Below are 18,198 nucleotides of genomic sequence, written 5' to 3'. Positions count from 1 at the left end.
GTTAGTACATATATCCAGCACTCTGTGTGGGAAGCTATTCTTTTTCCGATCTCTTCTATAGTTATCTTTTTTGAGTTTCTTTTCATGACCTCTTGTTTTTCCATTGTCATTTTTTAGTCAATCTTTTCTGTCAAGGATTTCCATTCCTTTCATGATTCTAAATATAGTCAGCAGATCACCTCTTTCTCTTCTTTGCTCTAGTGTTGGTAGTTCTAATTTTGATAATCTTTGTTCGTATGTTAATTTGGAAAGAGCTGGTGCCAACTTTGTAGTTGCTCTTTGTATTCTTTCTAGTTTCCTTATATTCTTTTTAGTATTGGGTGTCCATAGTGTCACTGCATATTCCAGTTTTGGTCTAATCAATATGACTAATATTTTTTTAAGCATGTCATCCAAGTAAATGCCACTTTCATTGACCTTGATAGGTTGTAGGTTTCACAGACTATTTTGTTTATATGTTTATCCGGTGTCATGTCTTTGCTGATTATCACTCCAGGGTCACTTTCCGAGTGCACTTTTTTTTTATTTCTTCTTCACCAATTTTGTAATTTTTTGAAATTTTGTTTTTGCTTTTTCCAAACTCCATTATGCTACACATCTTGATATTGAAGTTTACTTGCCACTTTTGAGTCCATTTCCAGATTTTGTCCAGGTCTGGTTGCAATGAATCACAGTCCTCTTCTGTTGTTACTTTCGTTAATATTTTTGCGTCATCTGCGAAGAAATTCATATAACATTCACCTCCTTCATCCATGTCGTTTATGTATATGGCAAACATGATTGGAGCCAGCACTGATCCTTGTGGAACACCACTTATCATTTCTTCCCATTTAGAGTATTTGTCTCTAATTACTACCCTCATTTTTCTCCCAGTCAGGAAATCTTCCATCCATTCTAACAAATTACCTGCAGCACCACCTATTGATTCTAATTTTCTTATTAATTTCTTGTGTGGTACTTTGTCAAATGCCTTTTGTAGATCTAGATAGGGACAGTCTGCCCATCCATCCCTCTCATCTATCATATCTATTAGTCTCAAGTAGAAGCAGACTAGGTTTGTTGTACATGATCTTCCTTGTCTAAATCCAAATTGGCTCAGGTTAAGTATAGATTTTTCTTCCAGTGTGGTTCATGTTTGTTGTGGGAGAGATTTCTTAGATGGGCTGATGTCTAGGGGAGTAAGATTGAGTACAGAGTTTAAGAGTCATTCATGGAGTATTTGTAGGATGTGTTGTGAACTATGGTTGATAGGTTTTAGGTTTTATAAAAATGTTTGAACTGTGCATGTGTGTGCATGTATATGTATGTATATAGATATATATGTATGTATATATATATATTTGTGTATGTATTCTACAGGAAGGGGAGCTATGCTCGTAATGGCCTGTCTTTGTATCTCGCAACATCTAGTCTGTTCTTAAATTCATATATGGTGGGGGAAAAGAATACTGCCACCAAGTATTTCCACTTGGATTGTAAGAGGCGAGAAGAAAGGGACGGGGAGTGGGACTAGGCATCCTTCTCCTTGTAGCCCCACAGGGGACATTCCTAAACGAAAAAGTAAAGGCATAAGAGGGTCTGGGAGTTTTCCGACCGGCACCCTAAGGTTTGGGTCTTTTAATGTGCGTGGATGTGGTACAGATGAGAGTAAAAGGGAAGAGATAGGTAGTATGTTTGTGAGAAGAAAGATGGATGTGTTGGCTTTGAGTGAAACTAAGTTGAAAGGGAAGGGTAAGTGTAAGTTTGGGAGTGTAAGTGGGAGGTTATCAGGAGTGAAGAGAGGGCGAGGGAGGGAAGGGGTGGCTATTCTAGTAAGTGAAGAGATAGGTAAACGTGTAGTGGAGTGGAAGGAGGTTTCCTCAAGGATAATGTGGATGAAGGTGAAACTGGGAAAGGAGATGTGGGTCTTTGTAAGTGCATATGGGCCTGGCAGTGAGAAGAGTGTAGAAGAAAGGGAGGCCTTTTGGATAGATTTAAATGAGTGCATAGAGGATTTAGGGAGAAATGTCAACGTAATAGTACTGGGAGACCTTAATGCTAGGGTAGGAAATGGTCCAATTGATGGAGTGGTTGGGAAATGTGGAGTTCCAGGAAAGAATCGTAGTGGAGAGTTGATGGTGGAAATGTGTCTAGAAAGAGAGTTGATGATAGCAAATACAGTGTTTCAGAAGAAAGTCAAGCATAAGTACACATGGGAGAGGGTGGTGGATGGAAGGGTGGTAGATAGAGCGTTGATGGATTATGTAGTGGTAAATAGGACTATGATAGGAAGAGTTAAGGATGTACATGTGCTAAGGGGAGAGGGTGGGGGAATATCAGATCATTTTTTGGTGGAAGGTAAGTTGAGAGTGGAGGATAGATGGAGAAAGAGGAAAGGGACAAAAGGTAGGGAGGTGCTTAGAGTGAACTCTTTAAATGAAAAGGAAAAGGAGAAGGAGTACAAGAAGAAGCTGAAGGGGGAGTGGGAGGGAGTGAAGAATAGAGTAGAGCTACGTGTGGAGGAGGAATGGGGATGGTTCAAGGAGGGAGTCACAAAGTGTGCAAGGATGGTGTGTGGAACAAGAAGGACAGGAGGAAATAGAAGGAAGGGTAGTGAATGGTGGGATGAGGAAACAAAGAAGGTTGTAGAAGAGAAGAAGCGAGCTTTCACAGATTGGTTACAAAATAGGACGAGGGAGTCATATGAGAGGTGCAAAGAAAAGAAAAGAGAAGTAAAGCAAAAGGTAAAGGAGGCAAAGAGGAGAGCAGATGTGAAGTGGGGTAAGAGTATGACAGAAAATTTTGAAAGTAATAAAAAGATGTTTTGGAAAGAAATTAAGAGAGGAAGAAGAGGCAAATCAAGTAGAGAAGAAAAGGTAAAAGGTGCAGATGGAGAGATGATAATGGAAGAGAGGGCAGTAAGGGGAAGATGGGCAGAATATTTTAGGGAGTTGCTAAATGTGAAGCAGGATAGGAAGGGAAAGATAGTTGCATTGGGAAATGCTAAGAAAATGAGAGTGAGGAAAGTGGAGGAGAAATAAGGAAGGATGAAGTGAAGGCAGTCGTTAAGATGATGAAAGCAGGTAAGGCACCTGGTCTGGATGGATGCTATGCAGAATGTCTAAAAAAAGGAGGTACAGTGATGGTGGACTGGCTGGTGAGGTTATTTGATGTTTGCTGGAGAGAGGATAGAGTGCCGGAGGACTGGAAGAGTGCCTGTATAGTTCCACTTTACAAGGGAAAAGGGGACAAGTGTGAATGTAGTAGTTTCAGAGGGATTAGCTTGTTAAATGTAGTTGGGAAGGCTTATGGGAGGGTCTTGATTGAGAGGATTAGGAGAGGAACAGAGGGAGTAATTGGTGAGGAACAGTGTGGATTTAGGACGGGTAGAGGTTGTGTAGATCGGATGTAGAGGTTGTGTAGATCAGATCTTTGTGGTAAGACAAATATGTGAGAAAGCTATAGGAAAGGGGAAGGATGTTTTTTGGGCTTTTATGGATCTGGAAAAGGCTTACGATAGGGTAGACAGAAAGGCACTATGGGAGGTTATGCAGATATATGGGATAGAAGGAAAGCTTCTAGAAGCTGTCAAGAGTTTTTATGAGAGTAGTAGAGCTTGTGTCAGGATTAGAAATGAATAAGTGAGTGGTTCGAGGTAAAGGTGGGACTTCGTCAAGGATGTGTTATGTCGCCCTGGCTGTTCAACTTATACATGGATGGGGTAGTGCGAGAGGTAAATGCAAGGGTAGTGGGTCAGGGATTGGAGATGGTTAAAGAAAATGGAGAAAAGTGGGAGGTGAGCCTGATCCAACTGTTGTTTGCAGACGACACTGCACTTGTGGCAGGATCGGAGGAGGGACTGAGGAAGTTGGTGGCAGAGTTTGGGAGAGTATGTGATAGAAGAAAGCTAAAGATAAATGTGGGTAAAAGTAAGGTGATGAGATGTACAAGGGGTGAAAGTGGCAGTAGACTGGAAGTGAGCATTAAGGGAGAGCGACTGGAGGAAGTGGATAGTTTTAGATACTTGGGTGCAAATGTGACAGGAAAAGGTGGAGGTAGAATGTAGATTGAGAGAAGCGAGTAAATGCCTTGGTGGTTTGAAGAGTGTAATGAGGAATAGACATTTGGGAATGGATGCTAAGAGGAGACTGTATGAAGGAGTGATTGTGCCAACAGCACTGTATGGGGTAGAAACTTGGAACATAAGAGAGGAAGAGAGAAGGAATTTGAATGTGTTTGAGATGAGGTGTCTGAGAAGTATGATGGGGGTTACTAGGCTAGATAGAGTGAGAAATGAGGAGGTGAGGATAAGAACGGGGGTGGAAAGGGAGTTGGGAGATAGGGTTGATGAAAGAGTATTAGGATGGTTTGGACACATGGAAAGAATGAGTGAAGAAAGACTAGTAAAAGAGGTATGGAAGGCAGATGTGGAGGGAGTGAACATGAGGGGACGTCCTAGGATGAGGTGGATGGATGGGGTGAAGGGGGCTTTGGGGAAGAGGGGAATGTCTGTTGAGGAAGGACGGGAGAGGACAGAAGACAGGGGTGAATGGAGAATGGTTGTATATGGATGATGTTGTGATGCATGAGGTGGAATGGGCGGGGGGATGGAGGGTGAGGTAGTATGTGTGAGCAAAATTTGACGCAGCCCGAAGGGATTTCTCCCTCTCTTCTCCTTTTATGCATGGGGGGACGGAGAGGGGGGATCGCCGATTTAATGAAGCGGCCTTGCTGTGGATGTGCTGTGTCTTGCGACACTGCTTCTGACCCAGGGCAGTGGACAAGGTGCAGGGATGACCCGTCATCCAAGAGGTGCTGAGATATGAGGGAGGGTGGAGTGTGTGGAGTGTATTCAGGGATGAAATGGGTGGAAATGATTTTATACCTTTTCCTTTTCGGCTACCTCCCTTGTAAGGGGGATAAAACCTTGGTATATGTATGTATGGTGTTTGCACTCACTATTGTTTCAACCAATATGTTCCAGACATCCACCACTGTGTAGACTTTTCTCTCTCTCTCTTTCTCTCTCTCTTTCTCCAGATCTCTTCAATAACTGTCCTTTTTGAGTTTCATATCCATTTGTTTTTCTTCTATCCCAATTTAATAAGTCTTCTCCATCAAGGACTTCCATGCATTTTAAGGGTTGGTAATTCCATTGTGATGGTGGACTGGTTGGTGAGGTTATTTAATGTTTGCTGGAGAGAGGGTAGAGTACCGGAGGACTGGAGAAGTGCCTGTATAGTTCCTCTTTACAAGGGAAAAGGGGACAAGTGTGAATGTAGTAGTTTCAGAGGGATTAGCCTGTTAAGTGTAGTAGGGAAGGCTTATGGGAGGATCTTAATTGAGAGGATTAGGAGAGGAACAGAAGGAGTAATTGGTGAGGAACAGTGTGGATTTAGGACAGGTAGAGGTTGTGTAGATCAGATCTTTGTGGTAAGACAGATATGTGAGAAAGCTATAGGAAAGGGGAAGGATGTTTTTTGGGCTTTTATGGATCTGGAAAAGGCTTATGATAGGGTAGACAGAAAGGCACTGTGGGAGGTTATGCAGATTTATGGGATAGGAGGAAAGCTTTTGGGAGCTGTCAGGAGTTTTTATGAGAGTAGTAGAGCTTGTGTCAGGATTAGAAATGGAGAGAGTGAGTGGTTTGAAGTAAAGGTGGGACTTCGTCAAGGATGCGTTATGTCGCCCTGGCTGTTCAACTTATACATGGATGGGGTGGTGCGAGAGGTGAATGCTAGGGTAGTGGGTCAGGGATTGGAGATGGTTAAAGAAAATGGAGAAAAGTGGGAGGTGAGCCAGCTGTTGTTTGCGGACGACACTGCGCTTGTGGCAGGGTCAGAGGAGGGATTGAGGAAGCTGGTGGCAGAGTTTGGGAGAGTATGTGATAGAAGAAAGCTAAAGATAAATGTGGGTAAAAGTAAGGTGATGAGATGTACAAGGGGTGAAAGTGGCAGTAGACTGGAAGTGAACATTAAGGGAGAGCGACTGGAGGAAGTGGATAGTTTTAGATACTTGGGTGCAAGTGTAGCAGGAAAAGGTGGAGTGAAGGTGGAGGTAGAATGTAGATTGAGAGAAGCGAGTAAATGCCTTGGTGGATTAAAGAGTGTAATGAGGAATAGACATTTGGGAATGGATGCGAAGAGGAGACTGTATGAAGGAGTGATTGTGCCAACAGCACTGTATGGGGCAGAAACGTGGAACATAAGAGAAGAAGAGAGAAGGAGTTTGAATGTGTTTGAGATGAGGTGTCTGAGAAGTATGGTGGGGGTTACTAGGCTAGATAGAGTGAGAAATGAGGAGGTGAGGAGGAGAACAGGGGTGAAAAAGGATTTTGGAGATAGGGTTGATGAAAGAATATTAGGATGGTTTGGACACATGGAAAGAATGAGTGAAGAAAGACTAGTAAAAGAGGTATGGAAGGCAGATGTGGAGGGAGTGAACATGAGGGGACGTCCTAGGATGAGGTGGATGGATGGGGTGAAGGGGGCTTTGGGGAAGAGGGGAATGTCTGTTGAGGAAGGAAGGGAGAGGACGGAAGACAGAGGTGAGTGGAGAATGGTTGTATATGGATGATGTTGTGATTGCATGAGGAGGAATGGGCGGGGGGTGGGGGGTGGGGTAGTATGTGTGAGTAAATTTTGACACAGCCCGAAGGGATTTCTCCCTGTCCTCTCCTTATATGCAAGGGGGGACGGAGAGGGGGGGTCGCCGATTAAATGAAGCGGCCTTGCTGTGGATGTGCTGTGTCTTGCGACACTGCTTCTGACCCAGGGCGGTGGGCAGGGTGCAGGGATTACCCGTCATCCAGGAGGTGCTCAGATGAGAGGGAGGGTGGGAGGGGTGTGGAGTGTATTTAGGGATGAAATGGGTGGGAGTGTTTTTATGCCTTTCCCTTTTTGGCTACCTCCCTTGGAAGGGGGAAAAAGCCTTGGTATATGTATGTATGTAATTCCATTGTAGACAATCTTTGCTCTATGTCAGTTTTGAAAGTGTTTGGGCCATTTGTCATTGTTCTTATCAGTGTGACTAGTATTTTCTTTACCATTTCCTCATCCAATTAAAAGCCACTTTTATTGATCTTAACAAATTGTAGGTTTCTCCGACTATTTTGTTTATCTGTTCATCTGAGGATGTGTCTTTGGTGATAATTACTCCTAGGTCCTTTTTAGAACCAACTTTCTTTACTTCCTTTGCGCCGATTTTATATTGTCCTGATACTCTCCTTTACTCTTTCCAAATTCCATTATACAACATTTCTCAATGTTGAAGCCCACATCCCACTTGTGACTCCACTCCCAGACCTTGTTCAGAGCTCTCTGTAGTAATTCACAATCTTTTTCCATACTTACTTCCTTTAGTAGTTTTGCATCATCTGTAAAGAAATTCATTTGTGTGTGTATTTACCTTTACCTAGTTTTATCTTACATGGACATCCAGAACCCTTCCTGTCCATCCTTTGGATACCACTACATAGTCCATTATTCCCTTATTAACCACCCTTCCATCCACCATGGTTCATGTGTACAAATGCTGGACTTTTCTTAAACATTGTGTTAGCTATCATCAACTCTCTCTCTTAACACATCTCCACCATTAACTCTCGATTATGATTTTTCCCTTCCAGACCACTCCATCTATTGGTTCATCTCCTAATCTAGCATTGAAATTTTCCAGTACTACTACATTAAAATTCCTCCTAAAATTTTCTAAGTGCTCAATTAAAGCTATCCAAAAAGCCTCACTTTTCTCTCTACTCTTCTCCCTACCAAGCCCATATGCACTTACAAAGACCTATATCTCCTATCCCAGTTTCACCTTCAACCACATTAACTTTGAAGATATTTCCTTCCCATCTTGCTTTCTATTCTCTCTTTTCATTCAGTTTGTTTACCTATGTGCCTCCCTCTTTTTTTCTTCCTTCTTGTAAATTCCACTCTCAATTTCACTTCCACCAGATAATGATTTGACAATATACTGTCCTTTCCCCTGAATACATTACACCCTGAATCTTTCCACTTCTCTATTTTGGGCCCCGCTACATAACCAACTAACTCCTTTCAACTACCCATCCATCCGCCATTTTGGCCCACATATGCTATCTTCTTAATAATAGTTTTTTCTCTCATTTCCTTTTCAATTTACATCACTAACATCTGTCTCTCTTTTATAGTTCCTGCCACCCCATTACATCCCCACTACTTTACTGAGATCTCCAACACCACTATCTTTACTTTTCCCTTAAAATTCTACACATTTAAATCAACCCCAAATGCTTCCTTCTTAAACTTCTTTTTAGAAGGACTATTCACCAATAAAGGCCCATATCTCCCATCCTAGTCTCACTTTTGCCCACATTATCCTTGATGACATATTTGTCCACTCCACCATGCACTTACCCATTTCATCACTTAACAATAGTGGCACTCCCTCTCTCCCTCACCCTGTCACCATTCCTGACACCCTACCCACCATACATCCAAACTCTAACTTACCTTTCCTTTTCAGAATCATTTCTTTCAGTACTAACACCTCCATCTTTCCTTTTACATAGTACTACTCTTTTCCCATGTGTTCACCTTTATACCACAACCATGCACATTTGGTGACCCAAATGTAGAACAAAAATAGAGTGAGGGTTCCCTAGTCCCCTCACTGTGATCCACATAGGCATCTACAACATACATATATTGGGAACATAGTGGTGGTATTGATCTCTCCCCCCCCCCATCATTATCAGCACCACAGGGTGAGCCTTTAATGAAAGAAGGGGACTGAAGAACAAATTCTTGAATACATACATATACCAAGGCTTCTTCCCCCTTCCAAGGGAGGTAGCCAAAAAGGGAAAGGCATAAAAACACTCCCACCCATTTCATCCCTAAATACACTCCACACCCCTCCCACCCTTCCTCTCATCTGAGCACCTCCCGGATGACGGGCCATCCCTGCACCCCGCCCACCGCCCTGGGTCAGAAGCAGTGTCGCAAGACACAGTACATCCACAGCAAGGCCGCTTCATTTAATCGGCGACCCCCCCTCTCCGTCCCCCTTTGCATATAAGGCGAGGACGGGGAGAAATCCCTTCGGGCTGCGTCAAAATTTACTCACACATACTACCCCGCCCATTCCTCCTCATGCAGTGACAACATCATCCATATACAACCATTCTCCACTCACCTCTGTCTTCCGTCCTCTCCCTTCCTTCCTCAACAGACATTCCCCTCTTCCCCAAAGCCCCCTTCACCCCATCCATCCACCTCATCCTAGGACGTCCCCTCATGTTCACTCCCTCCACATCTGCCTTCCATACCTCTTTTACTAGTCTTTCTTCACTCATTCTTTCCATGTGTCCAAACCATCCTAATATTCTTTCATCAACCCTATCTCCCAAATCCTTTTTCACCCCTGTTCTCCTCCTCACCTCCTCATTTCTCACTCTATCCAGCCTAGTAACCCCCACCATACTTCTCAGACACCTCATCTCAAACACATTCAAACTCCTTCTCTCTTCTTCTCTTATGTTCCACGTTTCTGCCCCATACAGTGCTGTTGGCACAATCACTACTTCATACAGTCTCCTCTTCGCATCCATTCCCAAATATCTATTTCTCATTACACTCTTTAAACCACCAAGGCATTTACTCGCTTCTCTCAATCTACATTCTACCTCCACCTTCACTCCACCTTTTCCTGCTACACTTGCACCCAAGTATCTAAAACTATCCACTTCCTCCAGTCGCTCTCCCTTAATGTTCACTTCCAGTCTACTGCCACTTTCACCCCTTGTACTTCTCATCACCTTACTTTTACCCACATTTATCTTTAGCTTTCTTCTATCACATACTCTCCCAAACTCTGCCACCAGCTTCCTCAATCCCTCCTCTGACCCTGCCACAAGCGCAGTGTCGTCCGCAAACAACAGCTGGCTCACCTCCCACTTTTCTCCATTTTCTTTAACCATCTCCAATCCCTGACTCACTACCCTAGCATTCACCTCTCGCACCACCCCATCCATGTATATGTTGAACAGCCAGGGCGACATAACGCATCCTTGACGAAGTCCCACCTTTACTTCAAACCACTCACTCTCTCCATTTCTAATCCTAACACATGCTCTACTACTCACATAAAAACTCTTGACAGCTCCCAAAAGCTTTCCTCCTATCCCATAAATCTGCATAACCTCCCACAGTGCCTTTCTGTCTACCCTATCATAAGCCTTTTCCAGATCCATAAAAGCCCAAAAAACATCCTTCCCCTTTCCTATAGCTTTCTCACATATCTGTCTTACCACAAAGATCTGATCTACACAACCTCTACCCGTCCTAAATCCACACTGTTCCTCACCAATTACTCCTTCTGTTCCTCTCCTAATCCTCTCAATTAAGATTCTCCCATAAGCCTTCCCTACTACACTCAACAGGCTAATCCCTCTGAAATTACTACATTCACACTTGTCCCCTTTTCCCTTGTAAAGAGGAACTATACAGGCACTACTCCAGTCCTCCGGTACTCTACCCTCTCTCCAGCAAACATTAAATAACCTCACCAACCAGTCCACCATCACTGAACCTCCCTTTTTCAGACATTCTGCATGACATCCATCCAGACCAGGTGCCTTACCTGCTTTCATCATCTTTACAACTGCCTTCACCTCATCCTTCCTTATTTCTCCTCCATTCTCCTCACTCATCACTCTCATTTTCTTCGTATTTCCCACTGCAGCTATCTTTCCTTCCCTATCCTCCTTCACATTCAGCAACTCCCTAAAATATTCTGCCCATCTTCCCCTCACTGCCATCTCTTCCATTATCAACTCTCCATCTGTACCTTTTACCTTTTCTTCCCTACTTGATTCGCCTCCTCTTCCTCTCTTAATTTCTTTCCAAAACATCTTTTTATTACTTTCAAAATTTTCTGTCATACTCCTACCCCATTTCACATCTGCTCTCCTCTTTGCCTCCTTTACCTTTTGCTTTACTTCTCTTTTCTTTTCTTTGTACGTCTCGTATGACTCCCCTGTCCTCTTTTGTAACCAATCTGTGAATGCTCGCTTTTTCTCTTCTACAACCTTCTTTGTTTCCTCATCCCACCATTCACTACCCTTTCTTCTATTTCCCCCTGTCCTTCTTGTTCCACACACCATCCTTACACACTTTAAGACTCCCTCCTTGAACCATCCCCATTCCTCCTCCACACCCATCTCTGCTCTATCCTTTACTCCCTCCCACTCCTCCTTCAGCTTCTTTTCGTACTCCTTCTCCTTTTCCTTTTCATTCAAGGAGTTCACTCTAAGAACCTCCCTACCTTTTGTCCCTTTCCTCCTTCTCCATCTATCCTCCACTCTCAGCTTACCTTCCACCAAAAAATGATCCGATATTCCCCCACCCTCTCCCCTTAGCACATGTACATCCTTAACTCTTCCTATCATAATCCTATTTACCACTACATAATCCATTAGCGCTCTATCTACCACCCTTCCCTCCACCACCCTCCCATGTGTACTTATGCTTGACTTTCTTCCGAAACACTGTATTTGCTATCATCAACTCTCTTTCTAGACACATTTCCACCATCAACTCTCCACTACGATTCTTTCCTGGAACTCCACACTTCCCAACCACTCCATTGATTGGACCATTTCCCACTCTAGCATTAAGGTCTCCCAGTACTATTACATTGACATTTCTTCCTAAACCCTCTATGCACTCATTTAAATCTATCCAAAAGGCCTCCCTTTCTTCCATGCTCTTCTCACTGCCCGGCCCATATGCACTTACAAAGACCCACATCTCCTTTCCCAGTTTCACCTTCATCCACATTATCCTTGAGGAAACCTCCTTCCACTCCACTACCCCTTTACCTATCTCCTCACTTACTAAAATAGCCACCCCTTCCCTCCCTCGCCCTCTCTTCACTCCTGATAACCTCCCACTTACACTCCCAAACATACACTCACCCTTCCCTTTCAACTTAGTTTCACTCAAAGCCAACACATCCAACTTTCTTCTCACAAACATACTACCTATCTCTTCCCTTTTACTCTCATTTGTACCACATCCACGCACATTAAAAGACCCAAACCTTAGGGTGCTGGCCCGAGGCCCTCCAGCACCCCTTATGCCTTTCCTTTTCGTTTTAGGAAATTGCCCCTTGGGGCTACAGGGAGAAGGATGCCTAGTCCCTCTCCCCGTCCCTTTCTTCTCGCCTCTTACGATCCAAGTGGGAAACTTGGTGGCAGTATTCTTTTCCCCCACCATCTAGTTGAGAAAAGGTGCTGAAGGAGGGGAAACAAGATCACATGTTAAAAGTTTGAAATAAATTTTTCTCTTGAACTTTTGTCTTATAGGAGCAGATATCAGCAATGTGTGTAATGAGGCAGCTCTTATTGCTGCACGTGAAGCTAAGAATAACATTATCATGAAGCATTTTGAAGCTGCTATTGAAAGAGTTGTGGCTGGCATGGAAAAGAAGACTAATGTTCTCCAACCAGCAGAGAAGAAAATAGTGGCCTTCCATGAAGCAGGACATGCTGTGTGTGGCTGGTTTCTGGAGCATGCAGACCCACTGTTGAAGGTGATTTTTCAGGTTTCTAGAGTTATGATATTCATCCTTAAATTTATTTTCAGTCTGTCTATCCATCTATATACCAAAAGGTTCCTTATAAGGGAAGCATTTTCAGTAAATGGTTGAAATTGATACTGATATATCATGACTACCTTGTGTTTTCTTCCAATGTAGGTTTCCATTATTCCCCGGGGCAAAGGTCTTGGTTATGCCCAGTACTTACCAAAAGAACAGTTCCTCTTCACACAACAGCAGCTGTTTGATCGGATGTGTGTCATGCTTGGAGGCCGTGTTTCTGAGCAGATCTTCTTTGATCGTGTCACAACTGGTGCCCAAGATGATTTGCAGAAAGTCACCAGATCAGCATATGCTCAGGTTTGCAATGAAATTTTTATATTAATGTATTCATGATAAGTACTAACACTTGAGGGATCAATGATGGGTACCTGCATGTGATGGTTCTGCAAGATGGACAGCAAAGCTGCCCATTTTCAAAACCTGTCAACCCCCTCACCTCCATCAAGAGGTGCACCCGTGAGGGGCTGACACTTAGCCTCTGGGATGGACACAAGATAGCTTTCTATCAACTTCAACCGTATTTCTTACACTTGTATAATGGAAAGATGACAATTAGTAACCACTCTCCTCTCCCTACTAGTCTGAGTTTATGACATAGAAAGAGCCCCACATTGATACAACACAAACAATACTCCCAAGTTTCTTCCCAGAGAGATTTGTATGAGGTTCCAAGTACGATTACCAGCCACTGTAGTGCTGCGAGTTTTCCACCTAGTGAGACTAGAGATGATGACTGATTGATGAACATACATACATACATATACCAAAGGCTTTTTTCTCCCTTACACGATGATGAAACAGATCTGTCAGTCTATATCAAAAGGGTTACTCTTCCTTATAAGGGAGATAGCCATGAGGGAGGAAAGGATTGGCTCCATTGGTGAGTGCTTTTACACCCACACAAAATCACATTCACACCCAGATTGCAAAATTGTTCTTCAAGACAGAACAATTCGCTACTCCCCATTGGACGTAAGCCTACAGAAAAATCCTTCTCAAGAGAAGCAATACCACACTAGTATGCTTGCATTCAGGGCACCATCCAGCATTAAGGCAGTATCAGCACAAAATAGGCCTGGTCACAAAATCAAACTGCCCTTGACTCAACCATAACATAGAGGACACTGAGCACTTCATCTTATGCCACCCCACTACCCCATCTGCCAAAGATGCTGGGAACAACACCCAACAAACCATCTAAAAACAATAAAACCTCACCTACATCCATGGATGTCCTGACGTCAACATAACCAGAGGTCTGGATCAGCACCAATATACAAAGGAAACTCTTCACACAGGGACACCTCATGACAGGAAATGACCCTCCCACCAGCCACTGTGGAGCTTTCCTCACAATACCATGCATACTGCTAGAATGTATGATTCACACAACAATCACTTATTCTGTTATCTATCCCCTCAAACAATAGTGACTACAGCAAATCCTGGGTGACAAAACACCAATACTTCTATCATCTCTCCACAACTTCCCACAAAGAACGGGACTCTTGAACTATAAACACCCTTCACTAACTTGACCAATACATGAAAGAAAAGATAATATACAACAACAGCATGAGGTCATTTCTCATGGATGGAAGTGCTACTAAACTACAGTTCATAACAATAGCAGAAGTTCAGTTAACATAGCTTTTGTTACCTATAATTCCTCTAGACCTTTCTTCTTTTATAGATTGTTCAGTATGGTATGAATGAACGTATTGGCCAGCGTGTATATCAGCTTCCTGAACCTGGGGAGATGGTCATGGAAAAACCCTACAGTGAAGCCACAGCACAAGTGATTGATGAAGAAGTAAAAATATTAATTGACCAGGCATATGAAACTACTCTAGATTTGTTAAAAAACAAGAAAGAAGACATACAGAAGGTAAGTCTATCCATACACCAAAAGGCCTCTTTCCCTTTATAGGGGAGGTAATCAGCCAAGGCCTGCACCCACCTTTCATCCATCCCACACCCATCCCACACCCATTTGTGTTCCCTTTTATTCCAGCTTGTTGTAGATGAAGTGTACCATCCCTATCCATAACTTGAGTCAAGCAATGCAGCAAGACACAGCACCATACCAAGACCTGACAAACTGAAGCTGGTTTACCCCCATTGCTTCATAACTTAGTATCCCTACCTCCTTGTCCACTCATTAGTAATAAGAGAAGACATGGAAAAATCCCTTCAGGCCCCATTAATTTATCATCCATTCACAACCATTCTCCCCTCCTACCTATCTTATGCTCTCTCTCCCTCCCCAGCTCAACAGACATTCCCCTTTTATCCAAGGTCCCCATCACTCCATACATTTATCTAGTTCTTGGTTTTCCCATAAGTTCACCCCATGCACATATGCATGCCACATTTTTTTTGCTAGTCTATTTTTACTCGTTCTTTACATATGCCCAAACCATCTCTGAATTCTTTGATGACCCCTATCTGTCAGCCTGCTTTACACTCCTGCATTCCACCTCACCTCCTCATTTCGGACTCTACCCATCCTCATAACCCCCGCCACACTTGACTTCATTCCAAACACACATGTATTTCTTTCTGTGTTCTTTAAATTACCAGTCTCTGCTTTCATGACATTTTTCATTCCCACAAGACATTTACTTGCTTTCTTCACTCTACAGTTTACACATTGAAATGTCGTGGTGACATAACACAATCCTGGTGCACCTTAACCTTAGACCACTAACTCTTAACAGTTTTCCCCCTATGCCATACATGTGAAACACTTCCCACACTTCCCTTCTGTCTGCCTTGTCGTAAGCTTTCTCTAAATCCATAAAGGAAAAAAAAGTTAACTTTCACCAAAAACTTCTTGCACATTTTGCCTTACCACAAAAAAAAAAAAAGACCCATGCACCCTCTTTCTTTCCTAAACCCACACTGTTCCTTACCAATTGCTCACTCTCATCCTCTCCTTTTTCATTGAAAATACTCCCTTGCACTTTTCCAACTACACTCAACAATTTGTTCCTCCTTTTGTAAGATGCTGAATGACACCCCTCCAATCCAAGTGCCTTACTAACTTTCATCATATGCAGTGCTCTTTGTACCTCTCATATACTTCCCTAGTTTTTTTCCCAAGCTCTGTCATGTTCCTCCCCCCTCAGTCATTTTCTCAGCTCCTCCTACTACCACAATCAATTCCTAACCTCCTCCACATTCAGGAGTTCTCTGAAATGCTCTACCCATTTTCCCATTGCTACAAGAGAGGAAAGTGGCAGCAGACTGGAAGCGAGTATTAAGGGAGAGAGACTGGAGGAAGTGGATAGTTTTAGATATTTGGGTGCGAATGTGGTGGGAAAGGGAGGAGTGGAGGTAGAATGTAGATTGAGAGAAGTAAGTAAATGCCTTGGAGGATTAAAAAGTGTAATGAGAAATAGACATTTGGGAATGGATGATAAGAGGAGATTGTATGAAGGATTGATTGTGCCAACAGCACTGTATGGGGCAGAAACTTGGAACATAAGAGAGGAATACTCTGAATGTGTTTGAGATGATGTGTCTAAGAATTATGATAGGGGTTACTAGGCTAGATAGAGTGAGAAATGAGGAGGTGAGGAGGAGAACGGGGTTGGAAAGGGAGTTGGGAGATCAGGTTGATGAAAGAGTATTGGGATGGTTTGGATACATGGAAAGAATGAGTGAAGAAAGATTAGTAAAAGGTATGGAAGGCAGAGGTAGAAGGAGTGAACTTGAAGGGGCAACTAAGGATGAGATGGATGGATGGGGTAAAAGAGGCATTGGAAAAGAGGGGAATATCTGTTGAGGAAGTACGGGAGAAGGCAGAAGATGGAATGAATGGAGAATGGTTTTGTATGGATGATGTGATACATGAGGGTGAGTGGGTGGGGGATGGGAGGTGAGGGAGTGTGTGAAAAATAAATTGACACAGACCTGAAGGGATTTCTCCCCATCTTCTCCACTTCTGCATAAGGGGATGGAGAGGGGGGGTTGCTGATTTAATGAAGCTGCCTTGCTTTGGATGTGCTGTCTTGCAACACTGGTTCTGACCCAGGGTATTGGGCAAGATGCATTGATGACCCAAATTATTATTATTATTATTATATATATATATATATATATATATATATATATTTTTTTTTTTTTTTTTTTTTTTTTTTTTGTAAGAGGGAAAAATCCTTTGCCATATGTATGTGTGTACGTACTTTCATTTCCACCAACATCTGTCCATCTGGACCCTTTATTTTTTCTTTTCTGCTGGATGCCCCCTCCCCCATCTTCACTTACTTCCTAAACATCTTTTTATTCTTTCAAATTTTTCTATCAAACTTTGCCTCCCTCACCTTATCTTTTGCCTCTCTCTTCTTGTACCTCTCATATACTTCCCTAGTTATACCTTGCAACCAATGTACATGTACTCATATATTCTCTTCTGCTACTGCTCTTTGTATCTTCTTTTTTCCATAGCCCTCGTATTTTCATCTTCTTAGCACCTCCCATTGTTACAATCAATCAATCCCTAATGGTCTTCATGAGTTCATCCATTCTCTGAACTACTCTATCTTGCATATACAGTAACAGCATATATAGTGTGATAACAAAGTTGTTGTTATTCTTTGAGATTTTAATGAATAAAAAATTTTCCCAAAAAGGTTGCAGAACATCTGTTAGATCGTGAAATTTTAAGTCGTGATGACATGATAGAATTGATTGGACCAAGACCCTTCAAAGAGAAATCAAGTTATGAGGAATTTGTTGAAGGCACAGGAAGCTTTGAGGAAGACACAACACTTCCAGAAGGTCTAAAAGGCTGGAACAAATCTAAGGAAGAAGAATCTTCAAAAGAAAATAGTTCTAGTAGCTAATAAACTTTTAATGTATATACCATACGTTTGTTGAAAAATTGTTGCTACACGGAAAGCATCAAGCACTAATATGTGGGCTCCACAAAAGATTTTCTTGGTCCATGATTAGAGTATGAGATGAAAAGTAGTCTGTGAATTGGAAAATTGAGAAAGAAGTGCTTGAGTTTGTGTTCATGATGTCATGTACATAAAAGTTGATTTCATGGCAGATTATTTTGTTGATTTCCCATTTATGCATGATATTGAATGTATGACTGTACAGTATATACATATTTAATAAAAAAGTTGTAAGGGTTTGTCTTCATTGCAATGCCTATTGTAATATAATCTGAACAAAGGAAAATACTGGTAGGAAAATTTATTTTTAATATTTATCACAACACTGCAGAAGACAAAAGTAAAGAATAATGAGGGAAAATAAACATTAATTTGATTTCAGCCTTTTTTGCACTATATTACAGATATGTACTGAATGCCCTGAGTAAAAAAAAAAAAAAAAATGGTTATTGACTGTTGTGATGAAAGAATGTCCTCACTCTATCATTGATGAGGAATCATTAGACAGTGATGTACCAAAAAGTAGATAAAGGAGTAGGGGTGGGGTGGGATCCCATCAAATGAAGAACTGAAAAGTGATTTAGTTTAGTGTAAAGAGGAGGAAAACCAAAAGCCATAAGTTAATAAGCAGGAGAACTGAAGGAGATAGAAGAAATAATCCAGG

General features: G+C 42.3%; 1 protein-coding gene across 1 annotated transcript in view; it reads left to right on the top strand.

Moving 5' to 3' along the window:
- The window catches only part of Afg3l2 (AFG3 like matrix AAA peptidase subunit 2), a 56,458-nt gene extending 38,685 nt beyond the window's left edge, over positions 1 to 17,773 (top strand). Inside the window, exons 11-14 of the mRNA XM_076184201.1 lie at positions 12,332 to 12,558; positions 12,724 to 12,924; positions 14,321 to 14,515; positions 17,265 to 17,773. Coding sequence (XP_076040316.1) covers positions 12,332 to 12,558; positions 12,724 to 12,924; positions 14,321 to 14,515; positions 17,265 to 17,477 — 836 coding nt within the window. The 3' untranslated portion in view covers positions 17,478 to 17,773. The remainder of the gene's footprint in view (positions 1 to 12,331; positions 12,559 to 12,723; positions 12,925 to 14,320; positions 14,516 to 17,264) is intronic.
- Positions 17,774 to 18,198: the final 425 nt, after the last annotated feature.

Source organism: Oratosquilla oratoria, chromosome 4, assembly GCF_046742065.1.
Source record: "Oratosquilla oratoria isolate Oo_2021 chromosome 4, ASM4674206v1, whole genome shotgun sequence".
In the NCBI taxonomy this organism is placed as follows: Eukaryota; Metazoa; Arthropoda; class Malacostraca; order Stomatopoda; family Squillidae; genus Oratosquilla; species Oratosquilla oratoria.
Note: the sequence above shows the minus strand (reverse complement) of the source record. Positions and strands in the feature narration are given on the sequence as shown.